This window comes from Microcaecilia unicolor, chromosome 4 (genome assembly GCF_901765095.1).
Source record: "Microcaecilia unicolor chromosome 4, aMicUni1.1, whole genome shotgun sequence".
In the NCBI taxonomy this organism is placed as follows: domain Eukaryota; kingdom Metazoa; phylum Chordata; class Amphibia; order Gymnophiona; family Siphonopidae; genus Microcaecilia; species Microcaecilia unicolor.
In genome coordinates, this window is record NC_044034.1 from 43,055,169 (window position 1) to 43,081,491 (window position 26,323).

General features: G+C 46.8%; 1 protein-coding gene across 1 annotated transcript in view; it reads left to right on the plus strand.

Moving 5' to 3' along the window:
* Positions 1-26,323, plus strand: part of FAT3 (FAT atypical cadherin 3) — a 739,365-nt gene that overhangs the window by 667,711 nt on the left and 45,331 nt on the right. Inside the window, 3 exon segments of the mRNA XM_030200168.1 lie at positions 22,399-22,515; positions 22,517-22,813; positions 22,815-22,865. Coding sequence (XP_030056028.1) covers positions 22,399-22,515; positions 22,517-22,813; positions 22,815-22,865 — 465 coding nt within the window.

Consider the following 26,323-nt stretch of genomic DNA (forward strand, 5'->3'; position numbering starts at 1 on the left):
GTTATATGTTCTATTTCATACAATGGAGGCAGTGCATGCAAATAGGTCATATGCATATTCATTATCAAAATCCTGAAAACTGATTTAAAACTGGAACTAATCAATTGATTTATAAAGGTTATTCCATATCATCAAGCTGATCAATCCATAGACTGGTGGGTTGTGTCCATCTACCAGCAGGTGGAGATAGAGAGCAAACTTTTGCCTCCCTATATGTGGTCATGTGCTGCCGGAAACTCCTCAGTATGTTCTCTATCTCAGCAGGTGGTGGTCACACACAGCAGCAGCTCTGGCTAGGCCTCCAAGCCTAATTTTTAGGTTTGTTGAGTGCCTGGGGTTGAGGGCTCTTTTGAGCAAGTGCAAACCTGGTGGTGCCAGGTCCCTCCTTTTCTCCCCCCTCCCGCTGGCTCCGTTAAAAAAAAAAAAAAAAATTTGAACGTCCTTAAAGGCGTTTATTTCGACGTTTATTTAAGCGTCTATTGCAGCTACTCACTGGGACACCAGGTCGTTACAACTCGGAGCGGACAGCAGGTAATTTTTACCTTTTTATAGCGGGCAGGGGGTTCCCCGATTCTTCTCCTCGTGGCATATGGCGTCGGAGGGCGAGGGCGCAAAGGGTCGCTCCCCGGGTCGCTTGAGTGCTTCTAGAGGGGATGCGGGGGTCTTAAAGCCTGATTCGCCCTTGTTGGGTGACAGTTTCGTGACCGATGAATGTCCCGGTCCTTCCTCCGGCGTGGCGGTTTTTCCCGCCAAAAACGGCCATCCCCCGCTCCTCGCCTCCGCCATCTTGGCCGGCCACGCGGCTCGGACGGCTTCTTCTTGGGCCGCCCTTGAGGTTGGAGACATTAATGCCATGAACGCCCTTAATTTGGGCGACGGCACAGAAGCGGCTAAAGTTAAGAGCCGTTCTTCCCGCGCGGCTCCTTTGCGGAGTTTCGCGCCGGACGCCATTTTGGATGCGCAGCATGTCTCTCCCCCGCTATTGCGAGCGCCGGTTGAGGGTGCGTCTAGGGCTGTTGCCCAGGCTGCGGAAGTGCACAGTCTGGGGGGTTTCTCCCCCGAGTTTGTTTTGCTGCTGCATCAGGCCTTCCTCATGCACAACGCTGCCCCTGCTCCCTCGTCTGGTAAAGAGGTTGAGGTTGCCAGAGATAAACGTCCTCGGGTTGATTCCCAGGCCTTGGAGGAATTTGTCTCCTCCGATGTAGATGAGGGCAGCGTGTCTGAGGTCTCCCAACGGTCCTTTGCGGATTCCTTGGAGGAGACGGATCCCCGCTCGGATGGAGCGGATGACCCCTCTGCAGCGCGGCTTTTTAGCCCAGAGGATTTGCCCAACCTGTTGTTACAGGCCATGGACACTTTGAAGATTTCCTCTCCGGAGGACGTCTCTCCCTCAGCCCCTGTTGGCTCTGCCATTATGCTGGGGACGAAGCGCCCGCCTAGAACCTTCCACGTGCATGATGCCATGCACACCTTAATTTCGGCTCAATGGGATGTCCCAGAAGCGAGCCTTAAAGTGGCTAGGGCTATGTCCCCGCCTCTATCCTTTGGCTGTGAGTGAACGTGAGGCCTATCTGTGGCCTACCGTGGATTCTTTAATCACTGCGGTGACTAAGAAACGGCGTTGCCGGTGGAAGGTGGCACGGCCCTAAAGGACGCCCAAGACAGAAGATTGGAGGCGGCCTTAAGGTCGTCCTTTGAGGGCGGCTGCTTTAAGTTTGCAGGCCTCAGTTTGCGGCTCCTATGTGGCCAGGGCGTGCCTGACTATGGTGCAGCGGGCTTCCCCCTCGGATCATTCCTTGAGGGCTGATTGGCCGGCCCTGGAATCGGGCTTAGCCTATTTGGCAGACTTGCTGTATGATGTCTTGAGGGCCTCAGCGAAAGGCATGGCTCAGACAATCTCTGCGCGGCGGTGGCTTTGGCTGAAACATTGGTCTGCTGACCACGCCTCTAAATCCCCGCCTGGCTAGGTTGCCTTTTAAAGGCAAGCTGCTCTTTGGGGTCGAGCTGGACAAAATCGTGACCGATCTCGGCACGTCTAAGGGCAAGAAATTACCAGAGGTCAGGGCTCGGGCTAGTACTCGTCCCGGTACCTCCAGAGGACGGTTGCAGGAAGCCCGTCGGTACCACCCGGGCAAGTCGGGTTCCTCTGCCCCCTCTTCCTTCAAGAGGAATTTCTCCCCCAAGCAGCATTCCTTTCGCAGAGACCGCCGTCCCGGAGGTGCTCCCTCCGGTCCTCCCCCAGGGTCTCGTACCCAATGACGGGGTCTTGGTCCACGCCCCAGTGCAGATTGGAGGACGGCTGTCCTCGTTTCTGGCGAGTGGACCACAATAACTTCAGACGCGTGGGTGCTGGAAGTCATCAGAGACGGCTACAAACTAGAGTTCTGCCGACCCTTAAAAGACGGGTTTGTACTCTCTCCCTGCAAGTCTCCGGTCAAAGCTGTGGCAGTGCAGCAGACCTTGGACAATCTGATCCGCCTGGGCGCGGTCGTTCCGGTGCCAGAAAGTCAGCTTGGCAAGGGACGTTACTCCATTTACTTTGTGGTACCAAAGAAAGGAGGTTCTGTCCGGCCTATCCTCGATCTCAAAGGGGTCAATCGGGCCTTGAAAGTGCGGCACTTTCGCATGGAGACTCTCCGCTCTGTTATAGCGGCAGTGAAGGCAGGAGAGTTCCTGGCATCCTTGGACATCAAGGAAGCGTACCTGCATATTCCCATCTGGCCTCCTCATCAACGCTTTCTGCGTTTTGCAGTCCTGGGACGACACTTCCAGTTCAGAGCCCTCCCTTTCGGGTTGGCTACTGCTCCGCTGACCTTTTCCAAAGTAATGGTGGTCATCGCGGCCTTCCTACGAAAGGAAGGGGTACAAGTCCATCCTTATCTGGACGACTGGTTGATCCGAGCCCCCTCTTATGCAGAGTGCGGCAAAGCTGTGGACCGGGTAGTTGCTCTTTTGAGCTCCCTGGGATGGATCATCAACTGGGAGAAAAGCCAGCTGCGCCCGACTCAGTCCCTGGAGTACCTGGGAGTTCGATTCGACACCCAAGTGGGCAGAGTGTTCCTGCCAGACAATCGGATTGTCAAACTTCAGGCTCAGGTGGACCAGTTCCTAGTAGCCTCTCCCCTTCGGGCTTGGGACTATGTGCAGCTGTTGGGCTCTATGACGGCCACGATGGAAGTTGTGCCCTGGGCCAGGGCTCATATGAGACCACTTCAACACTCTTTGCTGCAGCGCTGGACTCCGATGTCGGAGGATTATGCTGTGCGCCTTCCCTTGGACCCAGCAGTGCGCAAGGCGCTGAGCTGGTGGATGCAGACAGACAAGTTGTCTGCGGGAATGCCTCTGGTGACCCAGAGTGGATTGTCGTCACGACGGACGCCTCGTTGTCGGGCTGGGGAGCCCACTGCTTGGGAAGGACAGCGCAGGGGCTCTGGTCTCCTGCAGAGGCAAAGTGGTCTATCAACCTCCTGGAACTCAGAGCCATTCGGTTGGCGCTTTTGGAGTTCATCCCGGTACTGGTGTTGAAGCCTGTACGGGTCCTGTCGGACAATGCCACGGCTGTGGCCTATGTCAACCGCCAGGGAGGTACCAAGAGCGCCCCTCTAGCCAAGGAGGCTATGAATCTTTGCCAGTGGGCGGAAGCGAACCTGGAGCAGCTTTCATCGGCCCACATTGCCGGAGTCATGAATGTCAAGGCGGACTTTCTCAGTCGCCATACCTTGGAGCCCGGAGAGTGGCAGCTATCTGCTCAGGCGTTCTTGGACATCACGAAGCGCTGGGGCCAGCCGAGCCTAGATCTGATGGCGTCATCGGCCAATTGCCAAGTGCCGCGCTTTTTCAGCAGAGGATGGACCCTCGATCCCTGGGAGTAGATGCTCTTCTCCAACAGTGGCCGACACAAGAGCTTCTCTATGTGTTCCCGCCCTGGTCCATGTTGGGCAGGGTGCTAGACCGGGTGGCAAAGCATCCCGGCAGGGTAATCCTGGTGGGTCCGGATTGGCCCAGGCGTCCCTGGTATGCGGACTTGATCAGGCTCTCAGTCGACGATCCTCTGCGGCTGCCAGTGGAGCAGGGCCTGTTACATCAGGGTCCCGTGGTGATGGAGGATCCCTCCCCCTTTGGTCTTACGGCCTGGCTATTGAGCGGCAGCGTCTGAGGAAGAAGGGCTTCTCAGACAAGGTCATCGCCACTATGCTGAGAGCGAGGAAGCGCTCTACTTCTACTGCTTACGCCAGGGTTTGGCGTATCTTTGCAGTGTGGTGTGAAGCAGGCTCACTTTCTCCCTTCACTGCTCCAATTTCTTCAGTGTTGGCGTTCCTGCAAGAAGGTCTGGAGAAAGGCCTGTCGCTCAGTTCCCTTAAAGTCCAGGTAGCGGCTCTGGCTTGCTTCAGGGGCCGCCTGAAGGGTGCTTCCCTGGCTTCGCAGCCAGATGTGGTGCGCTTTCTCAAGGGAGTTAATCACCTGCGCCCTCCTCTGCACTCAGTGGTGCCTGCGTGGAATCTCAACCTGGTACTAAGAGCATTGCAGAAGCCGCCTTTTGAACCCTTGTCGAGGGCATCTCTGAAAGACCTGATGTTGAAAGCAGTCTTTTTGGTGGCTATCACTTCAGCCAGAAGAGTTTCCGAGCTCCAGGCGCTCTCATGTCGAGAGCCTTTTCTGCAGTTCACTGAGGCAGGAGTGACTATTCGCACAGTGCCTTCCTTCCTGCCCAAGATTGTTTCTCGCTTCCATGTGAATCAGCAGCTCTGTCTCCCTTCCTTTCATAGGGAGGACTACCCAGAGGAGTACTCTGCTCTTAAATATCTGGATGTGAGACGAGTCATCATCAGATACTTGGAAGTGACCAATGATTTCCGGAAATCGGATCATCTGTTTGTCCTGTTTGCAGGTCCTCGTAAGGGTCTGCAGGCTGCTAAGCCTACAGTGGCAAGATGGGTCAAGGAAGCCATTGCAGCGGCTTATGTGGCCGCGGGGAAGGTGCCGCCTATCCAGCTGAAGGCTCACTCCACGAGAGCTCAGGCGGCCTCGATGGCAGAGGCCGGATCCGTCTCCTTGGAAGAGATATGCAAGGCGGCAACTTGGGCTTCGGCTCATACATTCTCCAAGCATTACCGTTTGACTGTGGCTGCACGGGCGGAGGCCCGGTTTGGAGCTTCAGTGTTGAGGTCAAGGATTTCAATGTCCCGCCCTGGGTGAGTACTGCTTCGGTACATCCCACCAGTCTATGGATTGATCAGCTTGATGATATGGAAGGTAAAATTATGTATAATCATACCTGATAATTTTCTTTCCATTAATCATAGCTGATCAATCCATAGCCCCTCCCAGATATCTGTACTGTTTTTATTCTGGTTGCATTTCAGGTTCAAGTTTAGTCTTCAGTTACTTCAGAAAGACTTCGTGTTCAAGTTTTTTCACTTGGATTCTTCAAGAGTTAAGACGAGTTTGTGTTACAGTGAGCTGCTGCATTCCTCTCCCCTCCGTTTTACGGGCTGGATTGAGACTTAAATTCTGCCGGCACTCCCTCCCGCTTCGTGCGGCTGTAGGGCAGCTTTGTACCCCTCCCGCTTCGGCGGTGTTAGGGTCAGTCAGCTCCTCCCGCGGTTGCGGTTGCAGGATAAGCCAGATCCCCCCGCATCGGCGGGTGTGGTGTCCCTCCCCCGCTCCGCGGGGATGAGCTGGACGGATTCCCCTCCCCCACTTGTGTGGGATGAGCTGGGTTAATTCCCCTCCCCCGTTTCGGCGGTGGTGAGCTGGGCAGAGTGTCCCTTCGTGGGTGTAATTCTCTAAGTGCTGAGTCCTGCGGATGGAGCTTTGATATCGACATACTGAGGAGTTTCCGGCAGCACATGACCACATATAGGGAGGCAAAAGTTTGCTCTCTATCTCCACCTGCTGGTAGATGGACACAACCCACCAGTCTATGGATTGATCAGCTATGATTAATGGAAAGACAAATTATCAGGTATGATTAACATAATTTTACCTTCATTAATGAATTAATCACCATAGGCTTAATATTAATACAGATTCTTCCAACTGGTTCTTGTAGTAAGGAGGGGGGGGAAAAGACAAAACTGGAATAAAGCTAAATATACATTTCTTTGATTGCCTTGTCTTTGGTGTAATTACCAGGCATATGGAGCTAGTACTATTCTCTCTCTTACCATCTGTTGCTGAAATTTAAAAAGAAACAAAGGTTGGAAACTTTAACAAGATTATGGTGTTGTCTTTCCAGGGGCTTTCCAGTAGAGTCCCTACATGGCTTAGAAGATCTGCGTGTTTAAAACCGTACTAATGATTCCTTTGTACAATAAACACAGCAGTTTAACTACCTAAGCCTCTATAAATTCAGTATGTTATCTTATATGGCTTGAGAAAGCGATTTTGTCAGTGTTTCAGTTTATCTAGTGCAGGATCCTGTATGCTACATAAGATCAGAGCTTGGAATCGATCCCAGGTATGACCCAACTTGGAGCAAGCAGTGTTTTAATTATACACACCAACTCTAAGAAATGCTTATGAAATGTATTACCCACTGACTAAATATTTCCCTGGATAGCTTAGTAGGCATCCATGGTATGTGACTGCAGATGGGTTATCTATGACTGAGTGGGTCCCAAAAGGATCATTATATTGTTTGTGTTAATATGTAGACATGAACAAGATCCAAGTTATCTTTGCCACGCTAGAGTACTAATGTCATTTGTAATAGTTCAACTTGTCCTACTCTTCAAGGAAAAGAATTAAAGCAGCATGCTGAGTTATATAATCATGGCTGGAGTTTTTCTAAATAGTTCACACATTCAGGCTTATCTTTATGTTCTGTAAATGTGTTGGCTAGTGTGCCTGTAAGAAGGGATGCTAATTTGTTTGTCCACATGGTGTTTGAAAACCTCATAATATAACCTACAACTGGCAACCCCCCCCCCCCCCAAACATGCTTAATAACGTACCCCTTTTGTACTTCATTTCTATAGTTTTCTGGGTGTGCTCAAGAGAGATATTGCCCCAAGAAAAATACATTGGCAAGGCAAATATCCATTAAGATGGATTACTGATGGCTTATTAATGAGTTATAAATGATCATCAGACTACACTTGCAGATAAATTATTCATCTTCAGGAAGCTCATGCAACGTTTGCTTAATAAGAACTAACATTTGCTGAAGATTCTTTTGATTCATGGTCTGCCTCTGGGAAATAGGGATATGCTTTCACTGAAAATGAAACAGGATTTTAAAAGAACCTAACAACTACCATGTTGGATCGGGCCAAAGTTTTAAACCGTGACATTCATTAAAGGCCTTTTTCTGAAGACGACAGCAGCTAACGACAACGGAATGCAGATGAGCAAATTGTTTAGAAACCCTATTGGAATGAGATGCACTAAAGTTTTCTGCTTGCCCTAACGCAGGAAAACTCCGGGAAAGCTAATGAGAGGTCTGTCCGGCCTAAAAAAGTAATATGTTTTTTTAAAAAAAACAAATCGCGGGGGGGACAAAAACGCTCGTCAGGAGCGTCTTTAAATGTAAAAACCAAAAAAAAAAAAACACTGGGAGAGGGTAAAAACGCTCGCCAGGAGCGTCTTTAAATGTAAAAACAAAACAAAATCGGGAGAGAGTAAAAACGCCCGCCAGAGGCGTCTTTTACTGACGTCCTTGCCCCCCCCCCCCCAAGGTCGCCGCTGCTCCCCGCCCCCCCCCCCCTGCATCAAAAACACAAGTTGAGGTAGCCCGGCCCCTCTCCTCCCTCCCTTCCTGGACAGCTCCCACCATCCTCCGCCCCGCCGACCCCCTGAGGTCATCGCTGCCGCTCCCCCGTCCATCGACCCCCCCTCCGTCTTACCGGGCCCGTGCAGCGCCTCTCACCTCTGTGTGAAGGCGCTGCACGGGCAAGAACAGCTGATCGGCGGTCAGTGATGCCTCCTCTGACGTCCCTCCGTTCTTCCTGGGCCCGCCCTCCTCTGACATACGTAACCTACTTCTTACGTCAGAGGAGGGTGGGCCCAGGAAGAAAGGAGGGACGTCGGAGGAGGCATCACTGATCGCCGATCAGCTGTTTTTGCCCGTGCAGCGCCTTCACACAGAGGTGAGAGGAGCTGCACAGGCCCGGTAAGACGGAGGGGAGGCCGGTGGAGGGATGGAGTGGCGGCGATGACCTCAGGGGGGGCTTGGCACAGGGGCGGAGGATGGCGGGAGCTGTCAAGGGAGGGAGGGAGGAGGGGGGCCGAGCTGCCTTAACTTGTGATTTTGATGCAGGGGGGAGCGGGGAGCAGTTGCGACCTCGGGCAGGGGGGCGAGGCAGTAAAAGACGCTCCTGACGAGCGGGGAGCAGCGGCAATCTCCAGCGGGCGGGCGGGCAAGGACGTTGGTAAAAGATGCACATGCTTTACGGGCAGATTAATGACAGAGATTACACTTCTTTAATGCATTCGACTTTAGAATACCGCATCGAACATGTGCGACTTGGTTTTTTTAGTGCATTCTTTGTTTTTTCAAGTTCGGTAAGGACTTTTATGTTTTAGATTTTTTTACGTTTGGTTGATGCATCTGGTCCTTGGTCGATTCAGAGGAGCCATTTTTGAAGGAGCCATTAGAGGAGGAAGATGATCAAAAAGTACTGAGGTTGTTTCATAAAGAAGAGCTAAGTACAGTTATATTTCTGAGGCACTGGTGGTGCTTTCCATTGAGGAGCCTTCTGCTTTGGCATCAGGAGTTTCATCTTTGTCGATCATGAGGGAGCTTAGAGGTCCTTCTAAGGCCTTCCCCTATGCATCCAGACATTAAGGACATGATTACAGCAGAATGGGTCTCACTGGAAGTAGGGCTGAGAGTGAGAAGAGCCATGGAAGAGAAAGATAAATTGCAGCGTCCCAGGGTGGACTCCCTTATGGCAGTGACTAAAGACCACCTTGCTGGTGGAAGGGGGCATTGCCCTAAAAGACTTATAAGATAGGAAGCTAGAAGGTTCGCTGAAACAAGCCTATGATGTGGTCTCTTTGGTGTTCAAGTGACAGTGTGTAGCTCATTCGTGGCAAGAGCATGCCTGAAGTAGTATCAGCAGTCTGAAACACAAAACAGGTGCTGTAACACCCAGCTTGAAGCTGGGTTGGCCTATTTGGCAGATGGTGTTTGACATGTTACGGGTTAAGGCCTGCAGTATATCTTTGGCTGTCATGGCACATCAGCAACTCTGGTTGCGGCATTGGGCAGTGGATGCAGCGTCAGTCATGAATTGATAATGAGTGTGACTGTTGGACAGACTGGATGGACCGTTCAGGTCTTTATCTAATGTCACTTACTATGTTACTTTGTCTAGTTAAACTGCCCTTTTGGGTCAACTGTCTATTTGGAGAAGATCTAAGTAACTTGATGGAAGAACAAACTAAGCCACAGCGGTTGCTGGAGGATAAGCCGAAAGCCTCTGGTTGTCCATCTTCAGGGTGCTCTCGATTTTGAAACAACAGATAGTGTCGGTCTGGTTTCAGCATATGTTCAGAAGTCCCACTTTCAGGCATAGACAATCTTCCATTCCTGCAGACAGGAAGTCCTCCTCTCATTCATCTAGAGCACCTAATGCCTCCAGAGCTTGGCAGTGATGCAAGGCTAGCCCACTCTTATCTTCCTCCTGTGGTAAGACGTCTTTAGAAGTTTCGGGAGGAGTGGACCAAAATCACATAGGACCAGTGGATTCTGGATGTTCATAGAGAAGATTACGTATTGTGTTGACATTGCAAGTAGTATGCTATGCCATGCTTTGTATTGTTACTTGAATATTTTTACTGCTGTAATTGTCTATTGCTCATGTTTGATTTACTCCTACTGTACACCGCCTTAAGTGAATTGCTTAAAAAAGGCGGTTAATAAATCCTCATAATAAGTAAAGTATAGAATCGTGCCTACATTTATGTGTGGATATGTGCTAAGGGACGCATACCCTTTATAGAATCGCACTAAGCACATATTTTGTTGACATTGTTAGTAGTATACTGTGCCATGCTTTGTATTGTTATTTGAATATTTTTACTGCTGTAATTGTTTGTTGTTCATGTTTGATTTATTCTTCAAAAAGGCAGTAAATAAATCCTAATAATAAAGTATAGAATCGCGCCTACTTTTAGGTGCAGGTATGTGCTAAGGTACACATATATTTTATAGAATCGTGCTAAGTACGTTTTTTTGGCGCTGATTTTGTAGGCGCCAAATGTAGAATTTGTCCCTAAGCGAGTTGAGTGCTAAAATGATAGAATTCTGTGTAATACTCATCTAGCACTTACTGTAAGGGCAAGAATTCTGTAAATTTAACTTGCAAACGGCGTTTACATTTAGGCACTAAAGTTTTATAGAATGCTATTATGAAGCTTTAAGCCTGATTAGCAATATATCTGGGCAAATATTTGTAGATTGTTGCACATCCAAGTGACATTGTCATATAAAGTAATTATTTAGAGATCTTTAGTTACGACTCCTTATTTGTTTTTATATAGGAAAAGACTTTTCAATATGCTATTGTCATTGGCACATTAGAGTATTTTCACAAACTGGAAAGCTGTAACTCTGATTGCTACTGTTAATTGGTGGAAAAAAGTAATGCATGCGGGAACCGTTATGGATATGTGAAACTGATATCAATTCACGGAAATGTGCTCTGTGCTGAATATCCGCAGTCAGCGTTTAGCGGATAACCGGTTATAACACATAATATAACTGGCTAGCTGTGAATATTCAACACATCACTGGTTATGTTTGGTGACCAAATTGAGCTGCCCAAATAACAGGCCTATCTTTGGCTGCTATAAACCTAACCAACCAGCGCTGAATATTTTTTTGGCCTATTAAGTTTAAACTGGCCAAAAATATAGTAACACTAGTAAAAAAAAAGGCCCGTTTCTGACACAAATGAAACGGGCGCTAGCAAGGTTTTCCTCAGAGTGTGTATGTTTGAGAGAGTGTATGTGAGAGTGACTGTGTGTGAGAGAGATAGTGAATGTGTGTGTGTGTGCTCCTCGGAAGAAAAAAAAACGTCTGTGTGCTTGGTTTTGAGTGTATGGGAATGACGGCTGTGTTGGGGAGTGGAAACAGAGATTAACCAATGGGCTTCCTTGCTCGTGTATAGTAATCGTCGTGCACCATGGCCGGAGTCGGAGAGGGAGGGCGGTGGAACGGTGAGCGAGCGGCTGCGGTAGGGTGGGTGAGAGGGACTGTGGGCGGGGGGACGGGGTCCAGCGCCGTTGTTGGTTGGTTTTGAGTGTATGGGAATGATGGCTGCATTGAGGAGTGGAAACAGATTACCCAATGACAATCCAATTTGTTGAGTGTCATTGCTCCGCCCGCAACGTCATCACGTTGTGACGCGGGGGGTGGGGCAGACACTCATGGGATCTTGCAAATACAATTTTAGAACGTTGGAGGTACCTTTTATATATAGAGAAGATAGTAAATGACGGCAGATATAGACCTGAATGGTCCATCCAATCTGCCTAACAGTCACATTCATTATCAATTCAAGATTAAAACAACAATGAATGTGAGATTATATACTTGATCATGGTCTTTCTTTGGTATTTCTGGGACATAGACCATAGAAGTCCACCTGTCTCTGTCCTTATGTTCCAACTACTGTAGTTGCTATCAAAGCCCACTCCAGCGTATCTGAATCTGTCATGTTGTTTGCAGGACACAGACCATAAAACTCTGCCTGGCACTGTCCTCAACGTTCCAAATTACTGGAGTCTCCGTCAAAACCCTCTCCAGCTCATCCTAAACTGGTTTGCTATAAACGGGACATAGACTGTAGAAGCCAGCCTAGCACAGGCCTCAGAAGCTTAGCCAGGTTGAAGGCGCAGGGGGAGCGGACTGCCGACAGCGCCGGTGCATGTTTTAAATGCAACGGATCACATAAAAAGTAGGCACCGGCAGAAGTCCGTTTGGGGGGAGCGGCTGCTCCCCTGGCACCCCCCTTAGCTATGCCTCTGATGGCCTTAGTTTTACAGCCAGAGTTGCCATCTAAGCACCACTTGACATGCAAACACACATGTAACCCTTAAGTTTTGTTTTTTGTACCATTTATTTTCTAATTAGAGATCCTCTGTGTTCATCCCATGTCTTTTTGAATTCCTCCACCGTTTTTAAGGTGTATCGGTTTTTATTCAGGATCAAAAGAACCCAACATCTTACAATTGAAAGAGAATAATAAGCAAAAACATCTTATAGCAAAAATCTGAGTAACATATGATCCCATTTTATGAAAAACTTCTCACTACCACCGTTCCCCACAACCCTATTTTCCGTTCTAGTTTTAACGGTTTTAGTCAGGATCACCCCCCTTACCCAACCCTACCATAACCCATCATCTTAAAAATATAACTGGGATGACCCGGGTATCTGGACTCTTATAACACCAGGTCATCTTTATGTTTCAACTGTTTTTTATTGATGGCATGACATACACAACACACGTGTTAAATTCCATGAACAACATCAAACATCAAAGCGATCAAGAGCAAGGATAATTATCAAAATTGACTTTTCATGGGATTTCCCCCCTCTATCTGTTAACTCATTTCTATGAGTTTAACATGTTTCTATTAACAAGAAAACCACAATAAGATGCCTATTATATAGAGCCTCAATATAAACACTAAGTACACAAATAAAACAGCCTACAACACATTTTAATTGTCACCCTCCCCACTCCCCTCGCCATTCCCCCCTCTCCAACCTCCTCCCTCTGATTTAACCTATTCTAATAACAAAGACCAAGTCCAGGATAGGCCCCCTTCTACAGCACCCCTAGCGAACCAGGTCATCTTTAAAAGGATAACATCCATTATTCCTAATCCTCCCTCCCCTATCCAAGCAGAGACCCCAGAACAACTCCTAATGTAACAGTACCAACTTAGGAAACACTCTGAAACCTATTCAATACAGCACTTCTTGCTTTATGGGAGATACTTTGCAAGTAACAATTCCAGATAGACATGAAAGCCCTTCTTCCTGTTGGGGAATTCCTAGCAGCCCGTGCCTCCTCCACCATTTTTTTCTCCACCACCTGCCTCAGGAGGGCATTCCAGGCATCAACCACCCTCTCCGTGAAAAAGAATTTTCTGACATTACTCCTGAGTCTACCACCCCACAACCTCAATTCATGTCCTCTAGTTTTGCCATTTTCCCTTCTCTGGAAAATATTTGTTTCTGTATTAATACCTTTCAAGTATGTTAGGTGTGGTGAGTCCCTGTGCTGTCCTTGAAGCAGAGATGCCCAAGACAGGGAAAGGACACTGTTCCAGGAGTAGCTGTCGGGCAATCCTGGTGCTTCACCTGTGGTGACCGCCGTTCCCCAGCAGTTGAGCCCCTGGGTGCAGGCGGCTGACAGGATTTGGGGTTCAGGTGCCAGGGAAGAGGAAACTGCTGGAACAAGGCGGAGAGGAACAGAGTCAGGAGGACTCACAGGGGCTGTGTCAAGATTCTGGCAAGAGTTCAGGCAGGCGGCAATCAGGAGGCGGTATCCAAGTGGAAGGTTCAGATGGGCGGCAGTCAGAAGGCGATGTCCAGGTCCAGGCGAAGGTTCAGGCAGGTAGCAGTCAGAAGGTTGCCTCCAGGTCCAGGCGAAGGTTTGGGCAGGTGGCAGTAAGAAGGGGGTGTCCAGGTGAAGGTTCAGGAAGGTGGGAGTCATGAGACGGTGTCCAGGTCCAGGTGAAAGTTCAGGCAGGCGGCAAGCAAGAGCAGATTGAGAAGTCAGAGAGCAACCGAAGTTGTAGCCGAAGCACTGAGAGAGGAACCAGTCTAGCTAAATATTGTCGGTGTCTGACGTCAGGAGGGCAGAACCGGAAGTGCTCTCAAGCGAGCCAATAGGAGGAGCCATGGCAGTGGGAACTGCAGACAGAGAAACCGCGGAGAGGAGGGTGAGCCGCTGCTGGCAGGAGAAGGCAGGGCCACGGCATGAAGGAATGCACTGCGCCATCCCGGAAGCGTTGGCCAAAGCTGCCGCCGCGCGGTCACCGGCACCCTGGTCCTGCTGCTGTGGAGGCTCCGCCGCAGCAGCGCCACCTGAAGCTGCCGTCATCCGGCCCCCAGCGTTCTGGCCCTGCCCAGGTAAGGGTCGTGACACAAGTATTCAAATGTCTACATCATAAAATAAACCAGATATTCAATGCTGGTCATTGGAAACAGTCTGGCATTGAACATCCGGCCTTAGTGCCGACTGAATATCGGCCCCTGCTTGTTCATGGATAAAATGGTATGGTATGGTAGCCATGTTAGTGCACTTTTAAAAGTAGTAAATAAAAATGAAACAGAACAAAAAAAGAAAAAATGATATCTTTTTTATTGGACTAAAGTGTATTAGTGCAATAAAAAGGTATCATTCATTTTCTTTTTGTTCTGTATTATTTCCGTTTATTACCTTCCTGTTAACAGTGCACACTATTGGTTATGTTTTCTGGTTGTATAATGGTTTGTTCTGGTATGAAAATTGAATAAATATGTGAAAAGTGTTCCCTGCCTAATAGCATTAAGGCCTCCTACCATCCAGTGGAAACTGCAGTTAAGGTAATTCATAAATCAGTAGGTTTCAGACTTTGCACTGGGGAGGGGGAAAGAGTCAATATAATTTTCATTACATCTATCAGTCACCATTTTCCACCAGCTCCACAAATCAAAATGTAATTATAGTTAGGTGCCATCAATCAGAGGAATGTGTTACTGTTCCACAGTCAGTGAAGGACATCAGCGGAGGAGGTAATGCAAATTGTGAAGGGTCCTAAGCAGGGGCGTATCTGCGTGGGGCCACAGGGGCCTGGGCCCCCGCAGATTTCACCCTGGCCCCCCTCCCCGCCGTCAACCCTCCCCCGCTGCTTACTTTTGCTGGCGGGGTCCGACCCGCAATCTCCATATTTCGGCTTCCTCCGTGGCCATGTGCTTCCAGGAAGTAACGCTGCAGTGCTGATGACGTCAGACGCCGAACTAGATTCAACGAATCAGCGCTGCAGCGTTACTTCCTGGAGCACATGGCCACGGAGGAAGCCGAAATATGGAGATTGCGGGTCGGACCCCGCCAGCAAAAGTAAGCAGCGGGGGAGGGTTGACGGCGGGGAGGGGGTGGAGAGAGGCGGCGGCGGGGGGGGGGGGGGCAAAAATGTGCCCCCCCTCTCTGGCTCTGGCCCCCCCTACCGCCGGATTCCAGATACGCCCCTGGTCCTAAGTAAGCATTCTTATTATGGACCACGAAGAATCTGTAAGAGAAAATTACTGCCAGGGGTATATCCTAAGCAGTCACTTCTGTTATGCCACAAATATCCTCTTACTCCACTGCACAGAAAATTTAAGGATCCTTTTACTAAGGTGCACTGAAAAATGGCCCTGCACTGTTGTAGATGCGTGTATTGGACGTGCACAGGTCCATTTTTCAGCGCACCTGCAAGAAAGGCCTTTTTGGGGGCCAAAAATGGACATGCGGCAAAATAAATATTGGCGCACATCCATTTTGGGCCTGAGACCTTACCGCCACCCCATTGACATTAGCTGGTAAGGTCTCACATGTTAACCGGGCAGTAATCGTCAGCCTGCATACACTGCTGATTACCGACTGGTTAGCGCCATGTGGTAGAAAATTTAAAAAAAAAATTTTGCCACGCGTATCGTACATGCATAAAAATGGAATTACCGCCTGGGGCTCGTGGTAGCCAGGCGGTAGTTCCAAATTGACGCACGTTGGACATGCATGGGTGCCTAAGCGCCTTAGTAAAATGGCCCCTTAGTCACCAAAATATAAACAGCATTTTTCCAGGAGATGAAATCTAATTTAAGAGGCAGATTGTTAAAGTTCAGGCCATTTTTAGATAAAGGTTTATTCAAAAGTCTGGGGTAATTACTTATTTTATGTTCTTTGGATTTTTACAATTCTTTATGTGTTGGCTTACCTGGGAAATTATTAAGGAAATTGCAGGTAGCTTAAAATACAATGGACAGATTTTATACAAAGAGTCCTAGGAGGACAAATGCATTACGTTTGTCTGATTTCACATGCGTTGCCTGTGCATAAATGTGCTATGTTTGAGATTTTACTGCTTACTGTTAAGATTTTAAATTTTAATGTGCCATTTTTATTAGGTGCCCATATCCAGTGTTAGATAAGATTTATTATTTGTTTTCTTCCTTTATCCAAGGTGGATTACAATAAAAACATCTATAAAATATACAATAAACAGGGTACAAAAAGCAGAAAAATCAGGACATATCACCAATACATCATTTAGTCTAAATTTAGGTTCCAAAGCGTCTATAAAATAATGAGTAGAGTTGAACGGGTAGATGTGAAGCGTCTGTTCACGCTTTCCAAAAATACTAGGACTAGGGGGCATGCGATGAAGCTACAATGTAGTAAATTTAAAACAAATCGGAGAAAATGTTTCTTCACTCAACGTGTAATTAAACTCTGGAATTCGTTGCCAGAGAATGTGGTAAAGGCAGTTAGCTTAGCGGAGTTTAAAAAAGGTTTGGACGGCTTCCTAAAGGAAAAGTCCATAGACCGTTATTAAATGGACTTGGGGAAAATCCATTTCTGGGATAAGCAGTATAAAGTGTTTTGTACATTTTGGGGATCTTGCCGGGTATCTGTGACCTGGATTGGCCACTGTTGGAAACAGGATGCTGGGCTCGATGGACCTTTGGTCTTTCCCAGTATGGCAATACTTATGTACTTATTTTGCATACTGCCCAGAAGAAACTATTGACTATTCCAGATAAAACTATTTATAAAAAAGCAAATTATGGACCAAAAAGGCTTTTAGTCAAGTTTAGCGGTAGGGTGGAATAAACTGCCCGATAAGTTAAGGAACTTAGAAGTTATTAACAAGGACTGTCATTATGACAGATTATTTTACCACGTCATGCTATTTTAGCACAGGGTCCCATTTTATGTAATGAGATCCAGCGCTAAAATTGCATGACTTGTGGTGAAATAACCCATCTTAACGATAGCCCATATTAATAACTACCCCCCCCCCCCCCCACCTCTATTAAAGACTTTTGGAAGGCTTTGAAAACTTATTTATTTGCAGATGTCAACATTTAAGACTTTGCATTCTACTATTGTTTGAGTAGGTGTATATTGCTTTTAAATTATAAACCATCTTGAATAGCTTTCAGCCAAGAAGAGGGTCTATAAGCTTTTTACAGACATAAATAAATGTAATTATTTCTATATTGATGTGCATCATGCCATCAGGGTATCATCCATGCCAGTGCATTTCTTTATCTTATAGATCTATTAGTAATTAAGGAGTCCTTTTAATAAGCTGCGCTAGCAGATAACAGAATGAGCATACACAATTTAAGATATCATTATAAACATGAAACAACTCAAGACATGACTGATAGAACAACCTTAAACAAAGACCCCAGGACCCTAAAAAAACAACAACACAATTTATACATTCTTTCTCAGTGACCAAGGTGCTCATTTTCAAAAGAGAACAACGTCCAAAAAGTGGTATAAATCTGTATTTGGACATTTTTCTCACAAAAACATCCAAAGTAGTATTTTCAAAACCAACGTTTTTCTATGAAGTCCTTCAGAAATGCTTTCAAATCATAAGGGATCATATTAAGAGTGGGATCTGGGTGTTCGTTCTGCCATAGTGGAACAAAACAAAAACATCCAGGGCTATAAGTTAGACATTTTGGTCTTCACCTGTTTTATAAGCCACAAAAAGTGGCCTAAATGACCAGATGGCCTCAGAGATAACCTTCCCTTACTCCTCCAGCGGTCACTAACCCTCTCCCACCTCCTAAAAATGTGATTTAAAACATTACTTACCAGACTCTATGCCAGCCTCAGATGTCATACTCAGGTCCATTAGAGCAGCATGCAGGTCCCTGGAGTAGCCTAGTGGTGGGTGCAGTGCACTGCAGACAGGTGGACCCAGGCCCATACCTCCCCCCCTACCTGTTACACTTGTGGTGGAAACTGTCAGCCCTCCAAAACTCACCAGAAACCCATTGTACCCACATATAGGTGCCCCCTTCACCCATAAGGGCTATTGTAGTGGTGTACAGTTGGGGGTAGTGGATTTTGGGGGGGGGGGCTAAGAAGACAAGATAAGGGAGCATCAGTGAGATGTGTACCTGGGAGCACTTATTTGAAGTCCACTGCAGTGCCCCCTAGGGTGCCCTATTGCTCTCCTGGGATGTCTGTGTGGCCAGACTACTAAGAACGCTGGTTCCTTCTACATCTCAGTGGCTTCATTTTGGGCGTTTTTCACTTCGACATATCTTTTTTGAAAATGGACCAAAAAGATAAATACACAGAGCACAAAATCATCTAGCAAATAGCCATTTTAAAAAAATGGCTATATTTCCCACTTGAATTTTGGACATTTTAAGCAAAACGTTCAAAGTTGGACTTAAATGTCATATCGAAAATGCTCCTCCAAGTGTTTCAGTAAGGGGGCCCTTTTACTAAAGCCTGGTGCATGCTAGCAGAATTATTGTGCCGTAAATGCTAAGAAGCCCATAGGTATAAAATGGGTTTCTTAGCATTTAGTGCACACTAATTCCATTAACGTGTGTTAAGCTGTATTAATAGGGCCCCTTAAATGCCTTTTGTAACGTGTATGTTTTTAATTATTTCCTGAACAACAAAAGTAGCTAGAAAACGTCCAGATCTGCTCCAACTCCACTCCTAGACCTCCCCGACACGAAACTGGAGAGTGCCACGGCAGTCAAAGCCTATATCAGTGGCACTTCGTGGTTAAGTGCCACTGATTATCTGCTCCCCACCTGGACATCATGATTTAACCGGCCAGGAGCTGAATATCTACAAAGATGATGGAACTTATTTTGAAGAGCATAACTGTCATTACTACTTTTGGGGTCCTTTTACTAAGCTGCATTAGGTGCTAACATGTGCCCAATGGAGCGAAAATGGCCTAACACGGGACGTACTAAAGTGTCATGCATCGGTTTTGGGATGTGCACACGCTAATTTAAAAAAAATAATTTTTTTTTTTTTTTTTTTGAGGGGGTATTCCTTCGGCAACCAGTTAGCACATCTGCATTACCTCATTCTAACTGGTTAGCACGTGGATAATGTGAGAGCCATTATTAAGTACAAAACAGGAGAGAGTAAGTGCTCCCACAGTAAATTTTAAAAATGGCTGTACACTGATGGCAACATTAGCGCATGGGCATTAATGAAATAAATAGAAAATTGGGGGGGGGGGGGTTTATAGCCACATTAAAAATGGCATTAGTGTGCGGGGATAACCTGCATAAGAGCATTCTAAGATCAACAAAAAAAGGAAGTAAAACACTTCACGCACCGTGAGATATAGGAAAAAAGTGAGGATAAGCCAAGGAGGAATACCAAAACGGAGAACAGATTGAATTGCTTAATAATTGAGCATGAATTCTCATCGGTGTATTTCTTTACACTGCTACACCTGAGATTGATTAAGACCCCTGAGGCAGGCCTTTGGGCCGAAACACGGCCGTGTCGGGTCGTTTCTTGAAATCCTTAATAAAGGTTTGGGTATTCCTCTTTGGTTTATCCTCACTTTTTTTCTGTATATAAGGGCATTCTAAGACCATTTGTTACTGCAGCTTTGTAAAGAGTCTCCTTTAGTTGCAGTACGTAAAAATAATTGCAGAAGATAAAATAGATCTATTGCATTGATATATCTGCTTCTCAACTAATTAACTTTCTGTAGAACTTTGATCTACAGGGATGCAGGTAATGAAACAGCTAAAGGAATTGTCATGCAAAAGGGATATTATCTGAATCTTTGTTAATGTTCTGGGATCCTGTACTATCCAAAAGAGAAGTTCATGGGCACGTATGTGTGGCAAGTAGTTTTTTTCCTCCTTTGCAGGGGAGTAGATACCATTGAGCGAGGTCGTCCAGTGGCAGGGGCCGCCTGCTGCTCTCTGATTTCTGTCCTCACAGTCTGCCTTCCTCGATCAATCGCCCACAGCGTCCAGTACTACTTTCTCCCTTCCTCTGCCTTCTTTTCCCCACACGGGTCCAGCATCTTCTTCTGTTCCCCCCGCCAGACTTGCATGGGGGGAGGAGAGGAAAATAAATGTTGGACCTTGGGGAGGGTTGAGAAATAGAGAGAGAGACTCCCAGACTAAAACAGAGGGCGAGAGGGAGACAGATGCTGGACCAATAGAAAGAAGGAGAGAGAGATGCAAGACCATGGAGGATTCAGGGTGCCAGAGGGCGAGATGCTGGGCAAAAAGTGGGGAGTAGGAGGCAGGAGTGACGGAAGAGAGAAAGAGGGAGAAATGCTGGTCTCGGGGTAGGGGATACAGCAGGGAAAGAAGAAAGAGGGGAGAGGCTAGACATGGGAAGGATAGGGACACAGAGAAGAGATGCTGAACATGAAAGGAGCATAGGGGCACGGACACAAAGGGGCAGTGCTGGACAGGACACCCTGGAAAGAGAGGAAAAAAACAAAAAAGAGACACTGGGACCAAAGCAATTCTCAGGCAGCAAAAGTAGGAAAATGTCAGAGACCCTCTTCCCTTTTAGTAGATGTATTTCAATGTGGAAGGCAGGAGCCAAGCCTCTCCCCTTACAGCACTGGTACAGTGGCCCGGTATCATAACCAAAGAGAAGGCTACCTGTACTGAGCTTGGTGTTTATACCAACAAAGTTTCCCTTCAAAGACTGTCTTCTCCCACACTGTCAATCACAAATAAGGTAGCCAGCCCTCTAGTCTGAAAGAGGTAGAACTTTCCAAAGACAAAAGTTCAGCAAATACTATCACTGGTACTGTCACTATTGATCTTTGCTGAGCTGATTTTAACAAGCAGAACCTGAGTGCCCCTCTTCATGACATAGATCATTATCACAAATCTCTTGTCCTATAGTTGTGTGACACGATTTGTGGATTTTTCTTCATTTGATAACTAATTACAGAAAATGTAAACTCAGCTGTAGGCTTTTCATCAATGATATGTTATCGTCATCCAGCTTGTGTCTCTCCAGTAGTGTATATTTCAATTTGAGGAGCATTGAAAGCTGAGGATGTCTGTATTGTTTGATAAGCATCTCTTCCTTGTCCTTGCTTCTTGTGTGTTTCTTGCTATGCTCGGTTCTGATTTGTCAGAGCAACCTGTGTTAGGGATAGAGAGGCTACTGCTGCTTCAGTTAGAGAAAAACATGCATATATTTATGAAGGCACTGCTACCTCTTGAAGTATGGTGCTGCTGATAAGGCATGGAGGGGAAGGGGGGAAGCTGTGAAAAAGATGGTACTTTTTTTTTCCAGCTGGTCAACTCTTACATTTACCTTCCATTTATAACCATGTTTTTATTGTGCAAAGAATGAAATTAGTACACTGGGCTTGTAAGAAGGTTTGACCATATTAAAGAGGGCAGTGTGATGACTGAAATATGAGCAGGCATTTTGACTTTATGAATTTGTTTGAGCTTACATCTCATTGTAAACATGCTGAATGGCTACATCCAGTTTTCAGATAGAGATTGTAACCATGTGTCTCAGGGATCACTTGTGGTTATGTCAAGTGCTGAAAATTAAATAAATAACCTTAAAATGACATTATTCACTGAGGGGGTCTTTAGCGTGTGGAAGAAATCAGCTGGCGGTAAATGCCAAGACACTCATTATATTCCTATGGGCGCCTCAGCGTTACCCGCAGCTGATTCTACCGTGAGCTAAAGTAGAGGAGTGTGGTAGCCGTGTTAGTCCACTCTTAAGGTTATCAATAGAAATCAAACAAAATAAAACATGGAAAAGAAAATAAGATGATACCTTTTTATTGGACATAATACATTTCTTGATTAGCTTTCGAAGGTTGCCCTTCTTCGTCAGATCGGAAATAAGCAAATGTGCTAGCTGACAGTGTATATAAGTGAAAACTATCAAGCATTACTATGACAGTCTGACAGGGTGGGAGGATGGGGGTGGGTAGGAGGTAGCATGGGGACATCAAAGCATATCATTGATATTCTAACAGGATGGTTTTGGATAGGTGAGGGGTGGGGTGATCAACAGAGACATACAGCTTTAGGTTTATAATGGGCTAGGAACCCCAGATCTTTGTTAAGTCCTTTCTGTTGGGTGTTAAATATTCAATCATTCTGACTTCAAAGGTCTTACGTTCTTGTATGGTTTAAAGTTACCTTTCAGTATTCTCACTGTGAAATCACTGGTACAGTGTCCTGGTTCAGTGATTTCACAGTGAGAATAGTGCACGTGGTGCTGTAAAGTGGTAAATCAAAACAAGGGTACAAAGAAAGATTATCAAGGCAAACAAGTGGAATAAATGTGTTTAAATACATATGTGCACACATAACTAAATGCATGCACACAAAAACACCTGTTCGAGTTATAACTAAATTATGCATTTATTGTGTGTTTATTTTCATAGATTGTAGACGGCAAGCTGTGGTTCCAGTTAGACTGTAGAAGTGGCCCTGGAATCTTGGGAATTTCTGGCAGAGCGGTTAATGATGGAAATTGGCACACCGTCTTCTTGGAACTGAATCAGGAATTTCACAAGCTTGTCGCTGGATGACAGTTACGTTGAGCGCCGCAAGGCCCCCCTGTACTTCCAGACCCTAAGCACAGATAGCTCTGTTTATTTTGGAGCTCAGGTGCAAGTGGAGAATGTCCGAAGCCTGACTGACAAAAGGACGACACAGATCTTGGGTGGCTTCCAGGGATGTTTGGATTCGGTTGTACTGAATAACAATGAGCTACCACTTCAAAACAAGCGGAGCAGCTTTGCAGAAGTGGTTGGCTTGACTGAATTAAAACTGGGCTGCGTTTTGTATCCTGACGCAATGTGAGAGGAACCCTTGCCAGAATGGAGGGAGCTGTGCAAGTATGCCATTGGTGGTAAATGCTTTACTTTCTATTTTCCAGGCTTGTTATTCTTTAAAAAGTGCATGTGTCTAATGCCAGAAAAACTGGTTGTAGTCTGGGCTTTATAATATTTTTGGATTTAGTTCACACCTTTTAGCAGTAGCACAAGGCAAGTTAAATTCAGTTACAGTAACTATTTCCTGATCATAGACAGCTTACGATCTAAGGAAGAAGGGCCCTGCGCTAGTGGCGGGGGCCGTTTTTCCTGCACGCCAGGGGCCTTTTTACCGCAACAGGTAAAAAGCTCCCAGACAAACATGGCCATGCGGTAAGAGAACACTAGCGCCTGGCCATGCAGCTGGGAGCCCTTACCGCCACCCATTCAGGTGGCAATAAGGGTTCCCAGGGTAACCCAGCGGTAACCGGGTAGCACGTGGCGATGCCAGATTACTGTCAGCTGACCGCCGCGCAAGCCATTTCTGGGGGTTTCTTTTCCCCCGAAAATTGCGCATGCTCAGGGCAGAACTACTGACAGCGGCCGTGTTGGGCCGGCGGTAGTCCCGATTTAGCAATCGGTAAGCCCGCATTGAGCTTACTGCGCTTTGTAAAAGACCCCTAAGGCGGACTTATCCAAGTTTAGCCCTTGAGGGACTGCAGGCAGACCAGGTTTTCAGGGATATCCCTACTGAATATGCATCTCTAAATTACTAAGACCATCCTACAATAATTTTTACCTTTAAATACAGTCCCCCACCCCCCCCCCCCCCCCCCCCCCCCCCGATATCAGCAGTGGCAGTCAGTGTTTTTTTTAAACACTGATCGTCGCCAGTTAACTTATCCCCCAATATAAGTGCCAGTGATATTCACTTAATATCAGGGATTTTTGGGGACGGCCTGGGCGCCCGACAGTTATACAGGCCCGGCTGGCCTGCATAACCTTTTTTTAATTTTTTTTTTTTTAAACCTCCTCATGCCCCCTTGCCAATGTTCTCTTCTTTACCTCCCCCTCCCAGCCAACATCAAGACACCCCCCACCCCCCCAGGGCTAACGTGCGCACCAAATTGACACTGCCACTGGGCTAGCGTGTGTGCCCAGTGGTAAATCTGAGTTTGGCATTGCGCCGATCCACGGTAGAAAATAATTTTCTATTTTCTACCACGCGAAGGAATTCCCAGTGGTAATCAGCAGTTGGCACAAGCAATATATATATGGTTACCAGTAGGTAGCGCATGAGCCCTTACTGCTAGGTCAGTGGGTGGCAGGACCGCAGGCCACTTTTTAACAGCAGCTTAATGAAAGGACCCCTGAGTATTTGGCTGGTGACTCCTACAAATTCATAAGACTGAGCAGTCTTAAATGATGTTTTGGAAATTAGTGAATCCATTCCAAGATGGGAATACACACTAAAGAAAGAAGGAAAGGAAAATTAGATTCACTCTCTAATTTAGGGAACATATTTTCTACCAATAAATGAACCTATATTGGAATTTCAAAGAAACAAGATGTTGAGTCAACTAAGGTATCTTTATAATGGATATACGTTTGTGACAAGTGTGCACAAAAGGTTACATTCATTTTCAGTGGAACATTTTATGCATGCTTTTCCTTTCATTGTTGCCCCATCGAAAGTAGATATACACAACCACAACTGCTATGTAGTATACACATATTTCCTGGCTTATTTTACAGGCATTAATGCACAATGTATTAAGTATATTCATGTAAACAATAACTCCTTACCTACCCCATCCCCAGATACACCTCCATTGTGTTTGGACAAACTTATGCAGATTTAGATTACATGCCCATATTTTTACCCCCATGAAAGGCAAGTCTATAATCTAAGCCCCCTCGTTTACATGTCCCTTGTGCATGTAAATATTTAGAATACTAGCACCACTGATAAACACGTGATCAATTCACATGAACATGTATTAATGCAGGTTAGTAAATCTAGCCCTAAGATCAGGCTTTAAGTTCAGTCCCCGAGGGCTGTAAACAAACCAGCTTTTCAGAATATCGCTAATATGTGTGAGAAAGATTTACATGCCTACTACATCTATTGTATGCAGATCTCTCTCATGCATATTCATTGTATATAAATTAAACCAGGTTCACAATCTACTAATAAAGTGGTAATGTTATATAACTCTAAAGGTGAAAATTATTGTAGGTGGTTTTAGTAATTTAAATATAATATTTTTTTATTGAAAATCTCTTAACAAAATCTAAAATGTAGTAAATGATACAGCATATTACTCACTCACCAGGGGTGTAGCCAGACCTTGACGGGAGAGGGGGCCAAACCCCAAATGTGTGTGGGGGGGGGCACATTTTAGCCTGCCTCCCCGCCGCCGCTGCACGATGGTACCTGGGCTGGCAGGGGCCCCCACCCCCACCAGCTGAAGTGTTTGTCCCGCGCTGGTCTCACATTGCCCGACCTGCTCTTTTCTCAGTTGCACCATGCATGCTCGTTTTCACGCATGCTCATTTTCACCTAAAACGAGCATGCGCAGCTCGACTGAGAAGAGCAGGGTAGGCAATGTGGCGAGACCAGCGCGGGATAAAGGATTCAGCTGGTGGAGGTAGGGACCCCCAGCTAGCCAAACCGGGGGCCTCAGAGCCAGGGGCGTATCTGCGTGGGGCCACAGGGGCCTGGGTCCCCGCAGATTTCGCCCTGGACCCCCCTACTGCTGCCGTGGGTACCTTTGCTGGCGGGGGACCCCAACCCCCACCAGCCGAGGTCCGCTTCCTCCTGCCGCTGCGAGGTTTTTTAAGTTCATCGGGATTCGTCCTCAGTCACTCTGTGCTGCTGTTCAAAGAAGCTGCTAGCTGAATGCAGTTTCGGACTGAGTCTGACGTCGCTGCTGCACGTTGTACATGAGTCTGACGTCCTGCACGTACAACGTGCAGCAGCGACGTCAGACTCAGTCCGAAACTGCATTTATTCAGCTAGCAGCTTCTTTGAACAGCAGCACAGAGTGACGGAGGACGAATCCCGATGAAGAACTTAAAAAATCTCGCAGCGGCAGGAGGAAGCGGACCTCGGCTGGTGGGGGTTGGGGTCCCCCACCAGCAAAGGTACCCACGGCGGCAGGGGGGGGGTCGGAAATGGCGGCGGCGGCTGGGGGGGGCTATAATGTGCCCCCTCACTCTGGCTTCGGCCCCCGCTACCGCCGACTTTCAGATACGCCCCTGCAGTCAGAGCCAATTGGGAGGCCCAGGCCCCCGTGGCCTCCTGTAGCAATGCCACTGCACTCAACAAGCGTTTTATCTTCACACATGAAGCTTCATATCAATTTTGCTGCATCTAAAAAACATACTATTCTAATTCAAGTTTAGTAAAACTGTCCAAAGCCATCATGAAAAATTGCACTGTGACAAAACACCATAAATACAAATCTGTAGCCTGTTATTTAGATGACAGCAGCAACTTCCAATTTGTGATGATAAATTGATTTGAAGCTTCATGTCTGATGATTTATTG